Source organism: Osmia lignaria, chromosome 8, assembly GCF_051020975.1.
Source record: "Osmia lignaria lignaria isolate PbOS001 chromosome 8, iyOsmLign1, whole genome shotgun sequence".
Taxonomy (NCBI): Eukaryota; Metazoa; Arthropoda; class Insecta; order Hymenoptera; family Megachilidae; genus Osmia; species Osmia lignaria.
In genome coordinates this window covers 5,279,659-5,297,729 of record NC_135039.1, presented here as the reverse complement: position 1 = coordinate 5,297,729, position 18,071 = coordinate 5,279,659, and the positions used below count along the sequence as shown (strand labels likewise).

Sequence of the window (18,071 nt, the reverse complement as noted above, 5' to 3'; positions counted from 1 at the left end):
TGGACAAAAAGGTAAATCTACGTGCTTATCGTGTAATTCTAGCGGGTATTTCAAATCGACTTCCAAAATATATCCAATGTTCGAATTTTCGGATATTGCATGAATGTTAAAAGTTTTAATTTCATTATCGTCTAACCACTTAAACTCGCCGTAAGGTAGATACTGCGACATTGCCCATCCATACAAATTATTAACGTCGAAATATACTAAATATCGCGATGGTTCTTCGGAATTGTACGAATCCATGTATTTATTATTGGCCTTTGCATATCGATTAGAACATTGACTTAAACCACCGCGTATGCCGCGCTCTATGAAAAGTAGCATATCGATATCTGTCAATAATTCTAATTCGATACGCGTGTGCTTCAGCATTGCATCCCACGTAAAACCAGGTAAAGTATAGTAATATGCAGGATCCAATTTGTAACTTCTCAAACAGCTGCTACGAAAATTTTCAAAAATGTCGGCCAATAATAAAACGTCTGTTTTTAGATATAAATCGCTATATTCGCCAAGTGTTTTTATATTAAAACTGCACCAGACTTTTATCGCGTGGTCATAATCCTGCTGTGAAACGGCACAGTCGCTTAGTTGATTATAAAATTTGTCACATGTCGGCAATGTCGTCTCGTTCAGTTTCATGTAGTCGGTAACATAATCGTATGGAAAGATGCCTTTTCGTGTAAGCAAATCAAATCTTATCTCGTTCAAAAAATTAAATTGTGACCGTAAAATCGTCATATCGTCTTTCCCTAAATATGAACTCAATTTATCTAAACTTGAATTTAAAAATTTGAATGAATCTATAAATCGAAGCGAAATTTTGTAACGTTTTAAATTCGTTGAAAATGAAATATATTTTTCTTTTGTAATTGGCAAGACTGATGTCGAGCCTTCGATAATCGTTACCAATTCTTTTATTACAAAATGGGCATCGTATCCCGATAAGTTATGAAACACTATTGGTATGAAACGTTTATTTTTATAATTTAAATTACATCCCTGATGAGCAGGTCCTCGGTAACGACCAGTGAAATGGCAATGATCTCGAACTTTTATTTCGTCGATGTCGAACGGTTTTTCGCAGATATAACAATGCGTCGCATTCATATAATTTTCTCTTTCATCATCCGTCAAATTTGTCATGGGCACAATCGTATTAAATAATGGTGCAATTTTTCTTACAAGGTTCTCAAGTTCATTCACGAACCATTCCGCACAGTCAGGACCCCGATACGAGCGATACTCACACACCGATGCGTTGTACGAACAGTGAAAATAATATCCCACACTGTATGCTTCGTGCTGCTGGTATGCATTGCAGTGTCCTTGATTGATGTTACTGTTAATCTTCTTAAGCATGCATTCGAAATCGGCGTACACGATGAATGGATGACGTTCTCGGTGACAAAAATTATCAAACTTTATTATTTTATCCTCACTCGATGGTAGAATGATTGCGCAATCGTTCATCTTCATGCAGTCCTTCGTATGTTTCAATAACTTTTCTTCCACATAAAAGTAATGAAGGCATCTGCATATAAACAAAGTAACTGCATTAGTACAAAAGAACAAACGCATACACTAAAATAGATGGTAATGGCGTGATACAAACCTGTCACAAATATAAGTTTTACTCTTATGTGCACTGAGCTGGTTTGAAACAAGCTGGGAAAGATTTTTAATCCATGCAAAGTGGCGCACATTACGGTTGGGCGTTTCAAGCATCAGCAGGTTAACGTGACGAAATCTTTTGTTAGTGGTGAGTTGGAGCGGAGCACACCTTTTCACACTCATGTCCCAGAAATAAACGTTTATCGAAACATCGTTTTGGGGCTCAAATTTTGGTATTTGATTAAGCGTTATTGGAAATGCGATGCCCTCCAAATTTAAAACGGTGTCATAGTTGGGATACGATGATGGCCGATTTGCATTCACATGGGCGGGATATAATGCTGCAACTATCGATCTGACAAAACATGTATCATCGTCAACTTCCACATTTACTACCGCTCTTTTGTCCATGATTGTTTTTGGTATGTCGGTGTAACAACCAACATGCATCGGATTGCATTTATTGATATTTAACATCAAATGCAGAATTTTCGATATTGCCCAACCACTATCCCGTTCCTGAAATTCTTCCATCAGTGTTAAAGTTGAGTTCACAACGTATTTGTCATACCAATCGTTCAAGTTTGATGTAGAAAATAATTGTTTATTTCTCACACTGAAACTTTTCACATCAGTTTTATTATTAGCGGTAAACTCCCCATACAACACCGTATTCACTTTTATGCATGAATGATTTTGGAAAACTTCCGCTAGACGTTGGAATACTATTTTTCTAGCATCTTCCAAAAAGTTTCGTGGTTCAATATGCTCGGTGTTGATTATAATTCCTGTAGTTATCCGGTTATGGAAAGCTGATTCTACATCCTCCCAGATAAGAGATGATGATGATGCATGTGATTCAGCATCTGTTCTCCTTTGACCTTCGCCTATTTTTACAGATCCGTGTAACTCTGCTCTTAACGATTTAAATCTCGCTATCCTGGCTGTTAAACTATTTTTCAAACCAGTTGATAAGTCCTTTTCCAGTTGCAATCGCTCTATCATTAAATCAATGCATTGATTGCATTGCACCAGACATGCGTTTCGGTCGTCGTTACTACTTATGGCTGCAATACGTTGTGTCAAAAGTTGTTCTATACAAGCAAGTTCGTTTAGTAATATTGCCTTTTGACCACTAGGATGATCATTGTCACGATACAATATTCTGCGCAAGGCGTCGATTCTTTCTTTGTATGCTTCTATGTCTCGCCATCCTTCGACTGATAAATCGTCTCCCATTTGTAATCGTTCGTCTATCAATTCGATGCACTGATCACATCGCATCAAGCAATCGCAACGCTCATCTTCAGTATTGATGTTTATCGCCCGCTGCGCCAATAATTCGGTGATGCGTTCGAGTTCCTGCAGTAACGTGGCCTCCATTTCTCTTTTCCACAAACGCGTTAAGTATCCTTGCACTTCTAATTGTCAAACTACATATGACACACATTGCCAATTTTCTCCCATTTTATTAAAGTGGGGCTGTCATTGACGAAAGTGTTTAATTGCTGTTCACTCTGCAGCGTCAACAAAAAAACCGCATTTCCAAGACGTAGAAAAATTCGTTCAAGGTCATGAGCAAAACCTCTACCTTCTATAGTCGCGAATTGCAGCGTCAGATTTGCTGCGCCAACAAAAAATCTCATTTCCACTTGGGGGCCTTGTGCCGTCTTCCGATAAGACAAAAATAGTTCAAGGTCATGGGGTGGGGGTGGGGGTTGTCATGGGGTGTCAAATTTCAGTTCAAGGTCAGGACGTATCATATTTCTGCTGACGGTGGCGCCTAATTTTAGTTCAAGGTCATGGGGTGGGGTGGAGGGGTGGGTTATGGGGTGGGTGCGGGTGGGGGGAGGGGTGGTTATGGGGTGGGGGTTGTCGAGGACGTATCATATTTCTGCTGACGGTGGTGTCAAATTTCAGTTCAAGGTCATGGGGTGGGGAGAGGGGGCGGGGAGGGGGGGTATCATATTTCTGCTGATGGTGTCAAATTACTGCTGAGTCAGCAAAAAAAATGCTGACGCCAGTGATTTAGAATCCGCATAGAACAACTACTAGCGGCCGATGGTCTTACCTCGTCCTTTCTCTTTGCTAACAGCAGGCGAAGTAGACCGAGGCCGTCGCGAGCCCTTATTTTATATCCGCTCGTTGCTATCCGCGGTCGCCGAAGTCAACGATCTCGTCGTCAGGAATGAATTTGGCGTTTTCCGCGCTCGCGTTCCGCGTCTCCGCTCGCGCCTCGCGCCCCTGTCTCCCGCAATTCTCTATCGTCGGTTTTCTCGAAATCGTCTGGACGTTTCCAGACTGCGTCGCTTTCGCGAAGTTCCGTTGTTACATTCTCCCCCTCTGGACACGAAATCGCCTCGATGAGTAGTCCAGGATCTTATTCGTTGAAGTCCTCTCTGGAGCTGGGGCCGGCTTCTTCTTCCCTCCTTCTTTTCCGGGGACGCCCACGTCTTCGGATGGGCACCACTGGTGTTGGTATCAGCCCTCGTTCTCCAGTGTAGGGGCTGAGTGCTGAAGCGTGGTAGACTCCAATCGCCACAGGCTCGGCTTCCCTGGTTGTCAGCTCGTAACTGCTTGCGCCGATGCGCCGTTTCACGACGTACGGCCCATCTCGTCTCGGGGCCAGCTTGGATGAGTAGTTCTGGTCTCGTTTACTCAGGGTGTGGGTGGCAACCCAGACTAGGTCGCCGGTCCCGTACTCTGGTCCCTCACGCCGTCGTTTATCTGCATACCGTTTCCTGCGGTCCTGGCACTCTTCCTGTGTTTGTTGCGCCACTCGCAGGGTGTCGGCCAGGGCGAGCAGTTTCGGGGTGACCTCAGGTAGAAAATTTTCTCCTTCGATGATTGCCCTCAGGTCACGATTGGTGTCGTCTGGTGTCCGCAGCTCTCGTCCAAACGTGAGATAAGCAGCCGTATACCCAGTCGTCTCGCATTTCACCGAATTCATAGCGAAACGGATGGCAGGAAGTCGGTCGTCCCAGGTGGTGTGGTCGTTCCGGACATAGATCCCAAGCTGTGCCTTCAGGTCTCGGTTCTTCCTCTCCACTGGATTCGCCTCTGGATGATAAACAGGGGTAAAAGATAGCTGGATACCTAAGCAATGAGCAACTTGCTGCATTATTCCGCTTATGAACTGTGTACCGTTGTCGCTGATGATTCGGCTGGGTAACCCGAATCTTAGTAATACCTCATTTATTAGGACCTCTGCACACGCCGTTGCGTTTGCCTGCTGTAATGGAAATATTTCTACCCACCGGGAAGCGGTGTCCTCGATTATCAATATCCAGCGGTTGTTCTTCTTCGTGGTAGGTAGTGGGCCAAAGAGGTCTACCGCCAGTACTTCAGAACGTCGCTGCATCACAGGTGTTTGAAGCAAGCCGGCTGGCTTGAGGTTGCTGGACTTGTAACGTTGACATTCGATACAGGAACGGACGTACTCCGCAATTTCTCGAGCCATCCCTGGCCAGAAGTATCGTTTCATTATCCGGTGGAGGGTGTGCTGTACCCCATAATGCCCAGCCGTGGGGTCATTGTGGTACGACCTGAGACTGTCCTTCCTCTCGTGTGTCGGTACGACCAGTTGTGCTTCTTCGGAGTCCACATTCGGGGCATATCGATAGAGTATCCCATCGTCCAGGAAGTAGCCTCATGTCGTCCATTTTCTTATCTCGTCGTCGTCCGTCGTGGTTTCCAGCGTCTCGATGATTTTCTTCAAGTCGTCGTCCTAGAGTTGTTGTTGCCTTGTTACAGCGGGGCCGCGGTTCGGCATATCCACTGCAACGCCGCCAATGTCCGTCCTTCCCTGTTCGTCCCATGGTTCTGTTGGAAGCCTCGAGAGCATGTCTGCAACCACATTGGATCGCCCAGGGATGTATTGAATTTTGGGACAATAGGGCTGCAGCAGTAATGCCCAACGTGCCAATCGTCCGCTTGGTGACTTTAATGACATCAACCATTTTAAGGGCTGATGGTCTGATGCGATTGTGACGTCCGCGCCCTCGATGTAGCCTCGGAATTTGTCCACTGCCCAGACCACAGCGAGAGCCTCTCGTTCCGTAGTGGAATAGTCCTTCTCGGCTGGTGACAGTAGTCTGCTGGCGTACTCCACTGGGTGCTCGGTCTCCTTCTCCCCCTGGAGAAGAACTGCTCCGATAGCGTAGTTGCTGGCATCCGTTCGAATGGTATAGGGTCTCGTTTCGTCCGCTGTCTGCAGGATGGGTGTGCTGGTGAGGCCCTTCTTTAGGTTCTCGAAAGCTTGCTGTTGCTGCGAGGTCCATTCCCAGGTAGTTTTCTTTCGTGTCAGCCGGGTGAGTGGTTCCGCGACGCTGGCGAAGTTTGGTACAAACCGGCGGTACCAGGAACAAGTCTGCAGAAAAGATATTAATTGTTTAAGGTTTACTGGTGCTCTCATATTCTGTATCGCTTTCGTCTTGTCGGGATCCGGCTGAATTCCTTGAGGCGTGAGAACGTGACCCAGATACTTGATATTCTGACAACAGAATCGGCATTTCTCCCGATTCATTCGCAGTCCGAATTTCCGGAGTCCAGCGAATACAGCCTCCAGGTCTTCCAGGTGTTCGTCAAATGTTGACGACAGGATCAAAAGGTCGTCCAGATAGACTAGTACGTTTCAGGACCCCAGGCCCGACTTCAGATGGTCCATTAGCCGCTGGAAGGTGGCTGGAGCATTCTTCAGCCCAAACGGCATGCGTTTGAACCGGTAGATCCCAAAGGGGCTGGTAAATGCCGTCTTGTCTCGATCTTCAGACCATACTCCGATCTGCCAATATCCTGACTGCAGATCCAGGGTGGACATGTAGTTGGTCTTCTTGGCTGTATGCAGTAAATCGTCGATCCTTGGTAGTGGGTACGAATCGCTGACCGTGATTGCATTTAGGCGTCGATAATCGACGCAAACCCGAATGCTGCCATTCTTCTTCGGTACCAGGACCACAGGTGCAGCCCAGGGTGACTCGCATTCCTCGATGATGTCACATTCCAACATTTTCTTCAGCTCCTTTTGCAGCAGCTCTCTTTTCGCGGGTGGCAGGCGATACGGTGGTACTGCTATGGGAGTGTGGTTTTCGGTGTTTATTCTGTGGATCGCCTCGGCCGTCGGAGGCCCCTCTGCTTGGAAGAGCTCCTTGTTCACCTTTAACAGATTTTGTAATTTCTCAATTTCTTTCGGGGTTATACTTACGGCTTCGTCTTCTCGTATTTCTTCTATGCCGACTGCCGCGATGTCCATCCGTCCGGGTTCATAAGTGCGTAGGCACTTCTCGAATAATTTATCAATTTTCGACCATTCGGATTTCGTCTCTTCCCTCGTGCGTTTTCGCGGGCTTCCTATCGGGCTTAATAGGGCTGGTGGCGGTGGAAATTCTTGCGAGACTTCCTCCAGGTATGTTTGTAACCCGTTTGGTGTCTTTGCCACGAAGCATGTGATGCTCGGGGTCGAGTCTCCTTCTGTCTCGTTGGTTTCCCCTCGATAGTCGTACTCCTGTTTAGGGTCTTCGATAAAATGCCAGCTTCGTTGCGGAGTGTTGATAATGATCCCAGCATCTTCCAAGAAATCTACCCCCAAGAGTGACGATTGTCCTTGCTGTTGGGTAGGATGATGAACTGGGTTGGAATTGTTCGTCCTTCCAGGTCCACGTCTACTTTCGTAACCAGGACTTCCCGGATACGTGGGTTTCCGTCGGCCAATGCAACTTGCATGCTCTTATGTGAAAAGGTCAGTCCTTTCTTCCTGAGTACTGCGAAGAGGCTCTGACTCGCCACGCAACACTTGGCTCCGGTATCGAAATAGGCATGACCTTTTTCACCTGCGGTGGTTACCGTTACCGTTGGTCGTGTTCTTGGCTGGTCCGGGGTGTTTACCGAGCAGAAAGCCGCCTGTGTCGATGATGTTGTCCTCTTATTACAATCCGGGCATTTACTTCTTACGAAGCCTGGTTTGCCGCAGCCATAACATTTCAAGGGTGGTCGTGAAGTCTCGTCGCTGGCGTTGGTTTTGAGTGTGGTGTTTCCCGTGGATTTCGCGGGGGCTTGGAACTTCCGGTGTCTACACTCCAGTGTACTATGCCCGAATTTCCGGCATATTCCGCATCGTGACCGTTCCTTCCATCGTTGATCCTTCTTCACGGGTCGTTCCTCTAGATTTTGCTGCTGGGCCGCTTTTTCCAGTTTTTCAATTTCCCTTGCGCGGTTCACGAGGTCGGTGAAAGACGTGATGGATTCCCTCGAAATCCGTTCGCGTAGGTGAAAGCGTAGAAGGCCGTACAGCATATCTATTTGGACGCTTTCCGTGGGCAGCTCTGGCAATTCCGCAAGAAGGGCTCTTTTCTTGCTGATGAAGAGGTCGGTGGGCACCTTTGGATCTTGGGCGGTGCGAAATACCTCGGTGTACACCTGATACGCGGGTCTTCGAGGCGCGAAGGTAGCGCGTATCAGATCCACAGCTTCTCTTCAGGTTCGTACCGTGGTTTGGACGCCTCTCCACCACGTGGCCGCGTGTCCTTGCAGGAGCAAGGGTAGTCCACGGAGAGCGTTTTCGTCGGAGATATGCTCAATGTCTTTGTAGATGGAGGTCGTCGTTATAAATTCAATGACCTTTGCGTAGCTTTGGATCCCATCAAAGCGTGCTGAACATTTCGCGAAGCTTCCTTCCTCTACCGAGCGTGTCCGTTGGATGGATTCCAGGATTTCGGAAAGCTGGGAGGTGGACATCTGGAGGTTCGTCGGTGAGGAGGATGGGTCGTGGTTCAGGGCCAGCACGTTGGGCGCCAGATTTGTTGAATAGATAGGATTTATTGGATTAGGTGAGGTTACAGGGTGTAGGATACAGTTTTCCTTTTTATTTATTCGTACAAAGCTTTTTACAAGGAGCGCCATGCTTATACTTTTCCCGTTCGATAGGCGTCCAGGTATTATCGCCGAACTCTCCATATCGACCGGGCGTCTCGAAAGCTAACTTTACTAGGGCGTCCAGGAGATGCTCTGTATTCTCTCGACCGACAGGCGTCCAGGTATTATCGCCGTACTCTCCGTGTTGGTCGAGCGTCCAGGAACAGGTTTCCCGTACTCTCCCTTCTTCCGGTAGGCGTCCAGGAATTGTCGCCGAACTCTCCTACCGGGATCTCTCTCTCTTTCTTCTCCGGCAGGCGTCCAGGTATTATCACCGTACTCTCCTGCCGGAGTCCCTAACCTGCTGACCAAGAGCGGCCGATGGTCTTACCTCGTCCTTTCTCTCTGCTAACAGCAGGCGTAGTAGACCGAGGCCGTCGCGAGCCCTTATTTTATATCCGCTCGTTGCTATCCGCGGTCGCCGAAATCAACGATCTCGTCGTCAGGAATGAATTTGGCGTTTTCCGCGCTCGCGTTCCGCGTCTCCGCTCGCGCCTCGCGCCCCTGTCTCCCGCAATTCTCTATCGTCGGTTTTCTCGAAATCGTCTGGACGTTTCCAGACTGCGTCGCTTTCGCGAAGTTCCGTTGTTACAGTACAAATTTTTCACCATTATATATATACTCTGTGAATGCATGGAAATGTACGTGTGAGTGAGCGCATGAGGGTGGCGAACGACGAACACAGCTTACACAAAATACCCTCTCGAGAGCATTTTGTGTCTAGCGTGGGGGATGTTACGTTCCTAGTTATAACCCATTTTCGTCTTTCGCCATTCCAAGGAGGTCTCGTTCTGGAATCCGCGAAACATCAGCGTTTTCTCGCTTAGCGGCGCCCGCGATACGAAATCGGGGAACTCGCGGAATGCGATGGCGAAAACCCTTTGCTTGCACGTTTTCGCAAGCAAAGAGCGTGACCTACTCCTCTTTTGGGAGTTTAAGTTATCGGCGCAACGCAGGTACGGGCAGTTCCACGATAGCGTAAAGAAAGACCGAAGTTCTGTCCGTTCGTGACCCACAGTAGATCCGCGAGTAAGGCTACTCGAAACCAGGAAGATCATCGACGAAGTGCTCGGCCGACGGTTCAACACGAGTGTATCCCCGTGGTCTGAAATAACAGACCCATAATTGGACCAAGTCCAGGAGTGCACCCGTGTGCTGTGCAGGACCACCGCCAACCGCTTGTATCTCCAAGGTCTAGTCGTAGCCACGCGTCGCGAGTCTAGTGTATCGTCCGAACCGCGAAGCAAGTGAAAACCGAGACCTCCAGTGTGAATGACCAGCGAGTGAATACGAGCACGAACGAGTGACGAACAACACCCGAAGTCAGCGAAGGGTATGTAACAACAGAGACAGAATATATATATATTGAAAGACCCATACATGTCTATCTATAATTATTGAACGCCCCATCCTGTACTCCTATACTACCTGCGAGGAAGGTCAAGGTACGCTTTAGCGTTTTGATCGGCAGAACCCAGAACATAGTAACAGTGAAATAACCACCCTGAAGGTGGGACGTAACAGCTACCTTCGACTGAACCTCTAAAGAAATCAGAACAACTACCCACACTTAACTATTATTTGGAAAATCTGATAAAAAACATGAGAGATATAGCTAGTATGGCACGCGAAAATCTAATAGACTCAAAAATGAACCGGTAGAATTAAACCGGTAGAATTTAAAATCGGAGACAAAGTATGGTTACTCAAGGAACCCAAACCGGGAAAATTCGAAAAAGATTGGTATTTAGGGCCGTACGAAATACTAAAAATAGGGGATAACAATAACATAACAATCGATTACAAAGGAAAGCCAAAAACAGTTCACGCGAACAAATGAAGCATTTAGCAGCACAGGAAATAACATAAGTCTTCTTTCTAGGAAAAGAGCCGACAATGAAGTTAATTCTATTAATTTATATCAGCACATTAAAAATTAGCCAAGCAATAATCGGGTTTGATTGCGGCGCATCCAATCCGATCGTATCGACATACTCTTTATTGGACACCGGAGAATGCGACTTCCACCATGCAGACGTTAGCATAACCAACACAACAATACGGCTCCTACAATTAGCGTAATTCAGAACGGTCCCAATCATACAATGCAAAATAGAGATCCAACGCGCAATCTTTCGATGCGGAATGTTCAGCCACTTAGTACCAGTAGAAAACGCGATACAAGAATACCTTCTAGACATAAGCCATGAAAATTGTAAATCCATACACAATACCGGAATATTTAGATACGACAACTTTCACACAATCGCGAATTTAAAAGTAAACTCCACGAAATCCGTAGGAATAAGCCTTGCAGGAAATGCAATAGAGAGCTCGGGTACAGGAGCGTCCTATTCCGATAGCTACGGAACATGGAATAAAATATATGTACAGGGCCTTATAAAAATTCCACTAATAGAATACACCGCGCAAGTTAGTCTTAATAATGATAAATTACGCTTAGCATCAGGAACAATTTGTAAATTTTCGGATGAACATTGTATCGATATGGAAGGGGGACATACCTTCTGGTCAGCGTTACCGAGAGAAGATTGTCTTAAAACTAAATACGACGTATTATACCGAGGTCTGGTAACAAAACTAACATCTAACAATCGCGAAATATTATACACAATAGAAACAACCGACATCTCATTCGCGCTAGCAGCGAAAGGAGACATCAAAACTTGTAATAGAATATTAACAAAAACCGAACACCCAAGATTAATTATATACAAAAGAACACAAAACAACATACTATTCGATAATTCACCAGACGAATTTGCATATAATCTAATGGAAAAACCGGGATACATTGCTAGGATTGCAGGGGAGGTGGTACACATCATAAAATGCACGCCAAAAGAAGTACAATTACTTCACACAGACAAATGCTACACGCAGTTACCAGTAACCTCCGGGAACCAAACACGATTCCTAACACCGAAAACACATATATTAATGAAGTCAGGAACTCAAATAGAATGTAACACAATTATTCCACAATATTACAAATTAAACAACAATTGGATAGCACTAACACCAACACCAAGGAAAGCGCAAAAGCCAGGAATTCTAAAACCTAATACAAATATTTCCTGGGAATACAAGGAAATAAATTCATTAGCATCAAGCGGAATTTATTCACAAGAAGACCTCCAAGAACTCCAACAGTACATCATGTTCGCCCTAGAAAAATCAGCCTTGCTGAACACAATAGCGAGGGGCATGCTAGGAGAAGAAAGCGTACAAGGAGGACTAATCAACAACCTTTTTACGGAGAACACGCTATCACATATCGCAGAAAATACGTGGAATAAATTCGTGGAAAAATTCATCAAATTTGGTTCAATTAGTTCGGCAGTAATAATGATTCTCATAATCATTCATATCTGCAAGCTAATAATCGACACGATTATAAGAGAATATACGCTGCACACAGTATACGGATGGTTCATACTGTTACTGGGAGCCATCTTCAGCTCAATCACATACTTACTGGGAAAGACTTCCAAGGGAAAGACACCTAACTAGAAACGAGGACATCGAATTAAAAGAAATAAAAATAGAACAACCAAACACTTTGAAATGGAGAGCGCTACCACCCGTCCCACTACGACCACCTACAGTTAAACCACCGGTACCACAACCAATAAAGCAAAAGCAGATACAAGTCTTTACACTAGAAGAACTAAACTAAAATCTCGGAATTCAGGAAAGAACACAAGGAACACGTATAAATGAATACAAACAAGGTCAAAATAAAAAGAAAAGAAGGTTTATTCAGAAAACCAATAAAAACATATATATAGGTGTAACAATATTAAAAAGAGAGAAAGAAATATATATATATAATAATAAAACATAATAAGAACAGAAAAAAAGGAGATATATAAACTTAAGGATGAATTTGGGATATATAAGTATAAAGGTCTCTCTCTTTTTCTGGGTAGTGCAGCGCCTGCTTCTCTTCAAAAAGAGGGGCAATCTCGAGGACGCGGTCCTCATCCCAATCCATGAGGTCATTTATATAGCCACGATAGTCCTTTCGCAACCGTTGCACGGCCAGGCAATATTTAATGTTTATGTGGCCACGGTACAATGTATATACCCCGTTCGCGCGCTGCAATGGAATACACCACACTTAAAAAAAAAAAAAAGGAAAAAAAAGGGAAAACCATCAGGTACCCAAGAGCGGACCACATCCCGGATCGGCGGAAATAAATCCATAGTACACTCGCTATTTAACTGGACGAAATGCAAGAGAGAATTACAAAGTGACGATCCTACTCACCAAACAGGACTATATACCAAACACCCCCACCAAGCGAAGCTCCCCTACATCCCTGAACTGAAATTTGACACCGTCAACAGAAATATGACATCCTACTCCTGTCCTCCATGACCTTGAACTATTTCTTCTTATCGGAAGACGACCTAAGACCCTGCACACTTTTTTCTACGTCTTGGAAATGATTTTTTCTACGTCGTGGAAATAAGTTTTTTGTTGACGCAGCAAATCTGACACTGCAATTCGACTACAGAAGGTAGGGGGTTTGCTAAAGTTTCAAGCATACGCAAAACCTAATTGACCATCACCGCAAGTGCATCGTTCGCGAGATTGTATTGTGAAAAGTGAAATATGTATTCTCAAAGTTTCAAAGAGTTTTTTTGCCAAAGGAAGCGCCCCGCAAGTTCTACTCAAGAAGAAGAGGCACGCAAAAAAATGACAAAACATCAGAATGACGTGAAGTAAGTGTTCGAAACACATTTCATCTAACGCTGTCGGTATTTGTTCTAATAACATACTTAAACGGTATTTATTTGTTCTAGAATCGCAACACAATTATCATGCAGAATTTTGGGCCGAAAATATCCATTGACGGATTCCTGTACAAAGTATTTGGAAATCGGCATAAATATACTTGGCGACAATTTCTACCCGCAACTCGTATTATCAGACAGCCGAAACAACCGCCTGGAGCTGAGCATAGTCACATGGTCGCTGATTGTAGCCGAAGCAGACAACGTATACAGCTTCTTTGACGATTCAAAAGATACACGCGACAATATTAATTTTAATAATATAAGTGTTGAATTTGGAGTGCTATATGGTGAAAAAGTAATTAAATTGATTAGCAATGATATGTGTATGTGCATGATGAAAAAAACATTTGAGAAAATGGTAATTTTAAATGATTGTATAGTTGAAATGCATAATGCATTATATGATAAACTGTATTCGGTGGAACAAAAATTTAAAGAGTTTGTTGCATTAGTTCGGGGATACGGAGATGTAAAAGTGCTTGCAGAGGTTGTGCAGCATATCAAAGAAATTGATATTTATGATCCAAATTCAATTATTGATTGCGAATTAGTAGCTTTAGGTATTCAGGCAATAATAACGGCTGCATCAGCAGCATCTTAACAGAGAAAAAAGGATTATGTTACAAATTATGTTAGAAATTATACTTTAATAAATCATAATGTATTGCATCATTTACAACTTCTCTCTCTACCTATATAAACCCAAACATCCCAGGAAAAAATTTCACTTCCTATACGATAGTCGTACGATGTGCATATGCACATTTGATCTTCGAATTAGCACAAAAAGAATTCGCACCAGATTGGAAAACACTTTTGTCTGCGCGCGTTGCTGGAATATTGTTAGCCAAAGAGTTAGCCAAATAAGAAAGTAATGGCACCGCGGAAAAGTAACAAGAAGAAGAAGACGAAATTGCGCAAACTTCCAGTTGCAAAACGTGGGGGATTTCTTCCAGCACTTGTACCTATTTTTGCAGGCCTTTCAGCTTTGGGCACGGTGGCGGGCGGTGCAGCAGGTATCGCCAAGGCAGTCAACGATGCATCTGCAGCACGGAAAACACTGGAGGAAGTGAAACGGCACAATCGTGTTATGGAAGGACATGGACTTTACCTTGCACCATATAAACGGGGAAAAGGAATTAAAGAAAAAAAAAAAAAAAAAGAAGCGCTTCGGCAAATTGTAACGCTTCCACAGGACGCAATGACAAATGTGCAGTTATATAACTTTGCACGAAAGTTGAATTTTCCATATTTTCGAGGCGTTTTCATGCGTACAAATTTGCCCTCTAAATCGTTCTTAAACGAATGCGGTATCGTGAATTTAGATAAATCGAAAGGTCCTGGCACACACTGGGTAGCTTACGTAAAGCGAGGTAATTGTGTTAAATATTTCGATTCTTTTGGAAATCTGAGGCCACCGACAGAGTTAATAAACTACTTCGGAAACCATGTAACGATTTTATACAATCACGCGCAGTATCAAAAATTCAATACGAGTGTATGCGGACAACTCTGCTTACATTTTTTAGCTGGAAATGTATAAAATAGTTTCGATGCACATAGTGTTCACAGTTACAAAGATGTCGTTGACGTTTACGTTAAGCGGAAAAAATTCTGTGCTTAGCACTGATTACTTTCCATCTATAGACTTGAAGGATGATAATTACGAACTCGGACTCGTTGATTTTCAAGCTTTCAACACAATACCGAACGTTGACTTTACAAACAATAAATTTTACTTTGATGCCGATGGTGAGATTACGATACCGGATGGTTCGTACGAACTCGAAGCGTTAAATAAATACATGCAAGAGAAAATAATGGACAAGACAAAAATCATTTTATTTCGTACAACTAACAGCACTTTGAAAAGTGAAATATATAGTGATTATACAATCGATTTTACCAAACCAAATAATATAGGATCGCTTCTCGGGTTTTCTACATATCGCATATTACCGCCGGGGCAATGGCACGAGTCGGATATACCCGTAAATATTATGAAAGTAAATGTGTTGAGGATCGAATGTAATATTACAACTGGTGCGTATAGCAACGGTCAATGTGTTTACACCATTCATGAGTTTTCACCGCGCGTGCCGCCAGGATATAAAATTTCGGAAAGTCCTACGAACGTCCTTTATCTTCCAGTTATCGTGAGAGCCATTGATCACCTTAGTATACGCATTACCGATCAAAACAATAATCTGATAAATTTCCGTGGAGAAGAAGTGACAGTGAGGCTTCATATTAGGCGGTGCAAAAAATAACATGAATATAAACATAATCGATGGCCTGTTGACCGGCTCGAACGGCTCGAACGGCTCGCGAATGGCACGCTGAACGGCTCGAACGGCTTGCCGTTGAACGGCACGAACGGCATGCTGAACATTTTACGACAGCTGCAGTAAGGATAATGATGTAAAAACGATGACAATTATACAATCATTCAGTAGAGGAAATATATCCAAATCGGACACATCGCAAGAGCACATCGTCGAACCCTCCGACGACGCGGCCGTTTAATATACGTTAAATATCCATTCATTTAATAGCCTTTCAAGAGAACAAGCAGCACTTATGCCAAACATTACTAGAAATAATGCTGTTGTACACAGATGTTAAAACTTAACCGATCAACAATCCGCCGAATGCATTATTGGGCGCCCCGTTGAACGAGTTGCTAAAAGGATCGTTAGAAAATGGATGGAACCAGAACTTCAATCACAAACGCGCAAATTGTACTTGCAGCCGCAATTACCACGGTTGCAGGAATGATAATCATGTATTAAACGGTGATGACTCTTTACAATCATTTAGTAAGGACAATATCTCCAAACTGAACACATCGCAAGATTTGAGCGACAAAAACGCGCAATTTCTGCAATCGTTGGGTTTTGTGATTAAGAAACGAAAATGATGGATCCATTGAACATTGCCAGTTTACCGATTTCTGATGATCGAATTACAAAGACCGAATTACATAATTACAGCCCATACGCCAATACAACGTTCAGAAACAATGATGAAATACGAATTCCCATTCAACAACAAGATTTGTACACGTTTCCTAGTGAGAGTTACCTTTACGCCGAAGGAAAACTCATTCTCAACGATGACAATGTTGCAGGAACTTCAGTTGGACTAGAAATGAATTGCGCAGCATTTATATTTGATGAAATTCGATATGAATTAAACGGCGTGGAGATTGATCGTTGTAAAAACGTTGGAATAACAACTATGATAAAAAATGAAGTATCGTCGACAACGACAAGATCAAAAATGCTTTAAAACGCTGGCTGGATAGACATACCCAATGCAGGAGGCTACTTTGACTTTTGTGTTCCTCTAAATATGCTGCTCGGTTTCTGCGAAGATTACAAACGAATAGTGATTAATGCGCATCATGAATTGATTCTGATTCGGTCGCGAGACGACAAAAACGCTGTTTTTGGAACAGATGGTGCAAAATACACGCTGCAACTATGCAAAGTACAGTGGAGGATGCCACATGTCACGCTCGAAGAAAGGCACAAACTTTCATTGTTGCGCATCCTTGAAAACGGTCAAACGATAATTATAAGTTACCGTTCCTGGGACTTATACGAGTATCCAATGTTACAAGTAACCACTAAACATACATGGAGCATTAAAGCAGCTACGCAATTAGAAAAACCACGATATGTAATATTTGCATTACAAACGGATAAAAAAAATAGGCTCAATAGACATATCACCAAATTTGATGACTGCAAACTCACCAATTTTCGATTGTATTTAAATTCGGATTCATATCCGTATGACAATTTGAATCTTGACTTTCATAAAAATAGATACTCTGTCCTTTACGACATGTATGCAAAATTCAGAAAGTCATATTACGGAGCAATGTGCAGTAATGGTGATGACGGAGCTCTATACGATAAAATACTCTTTTTTGGCTACGGCCCGTTCGTTGTCATTGATTGCTCGCATCAGAACGAATCGATAAAAAGCGCTACAATCGATGTAAGAATCGATTTTGAGTGTAGTGAAAACGTTCCTGAAAATACTAGCGCTTACTGTTTGATCATTCACGATCGTATCGTGCAGTACAATCCACTGACCAATGTAGTGCGCAAACTCTCTTAAGTGGAAGAGGGTTTATATGAGATCATTCCACAGCAAAACCAGTCATTTTTCGCCACAAATTCAACTAATCAAAATGACCGTACCAACATTCGTGGACATTCAAGGCTTCAAAAGCGATACGAACGAGGTATTCGTAAAGGAATTTGCCATCTTCCAGAATGGGAATCGTGTACAATGTTTCATCTTTGCGCCTCCATTTGCTAAGAGAAAATTGTCGAAAGCAGAATTAAGACAAATAAAATGGTTGACACAAAATCATCATGGTTTTGAGTGGGACGATGGTACCGTGCCGTATTCACGCCTTCAAGAGTGTGCCGCTGGGTGTTTGAAAAATAGTATTCATGGATCTGTATACGTCAAGGACATTGAGAAAGAAAAATGGCTGAAGAAACTTTATCCTTCAGTCAGTCCAATCAATATAGAGGTTTTAAACAAAGATGACGATCTACCGAATTTGCTAACCAAGAGCCAGCATATTCAGGATGGATGGATGGATAAACATATGGCATGCATCGCGCACAACGGAGCATGTGCTATGAGAAACGTATCGATATTAAAAGAATGGTGGTTAAAAAAAAGGAAGGAGG

At 43.6% G+C, this 18,071-nt stretch overlaps 2 protein-coding genes across 2 annotated transcripts in view; both read left to right on the top strand.

Moving 5' to 3' along the window:
- The window catches only part of LOC143305580 (uncharacterized), a 369,432-nt gene that overhangs the window by 347,951 nt on the left and 3,410 nt on the right, over nucleotides 1-18,071 (top strand). The window lies entirely within an intron of this gene.
- LOC143305528 (uncharacterized) lies at nucleotides 10,129-12,060 on the top strand. Its single transcript, XM_076689559.1, has 2 exons — nucleotides 10,129-10,144; nucleotides 10,991-12,060. Exons 1-2 carry the CDS (start codon nucleotides 10,129-10,131, stop codon nucleotides 12,058-12,060), a joined length of 1,086 nt encoding a protein of 361 aa, XP_076545674.1.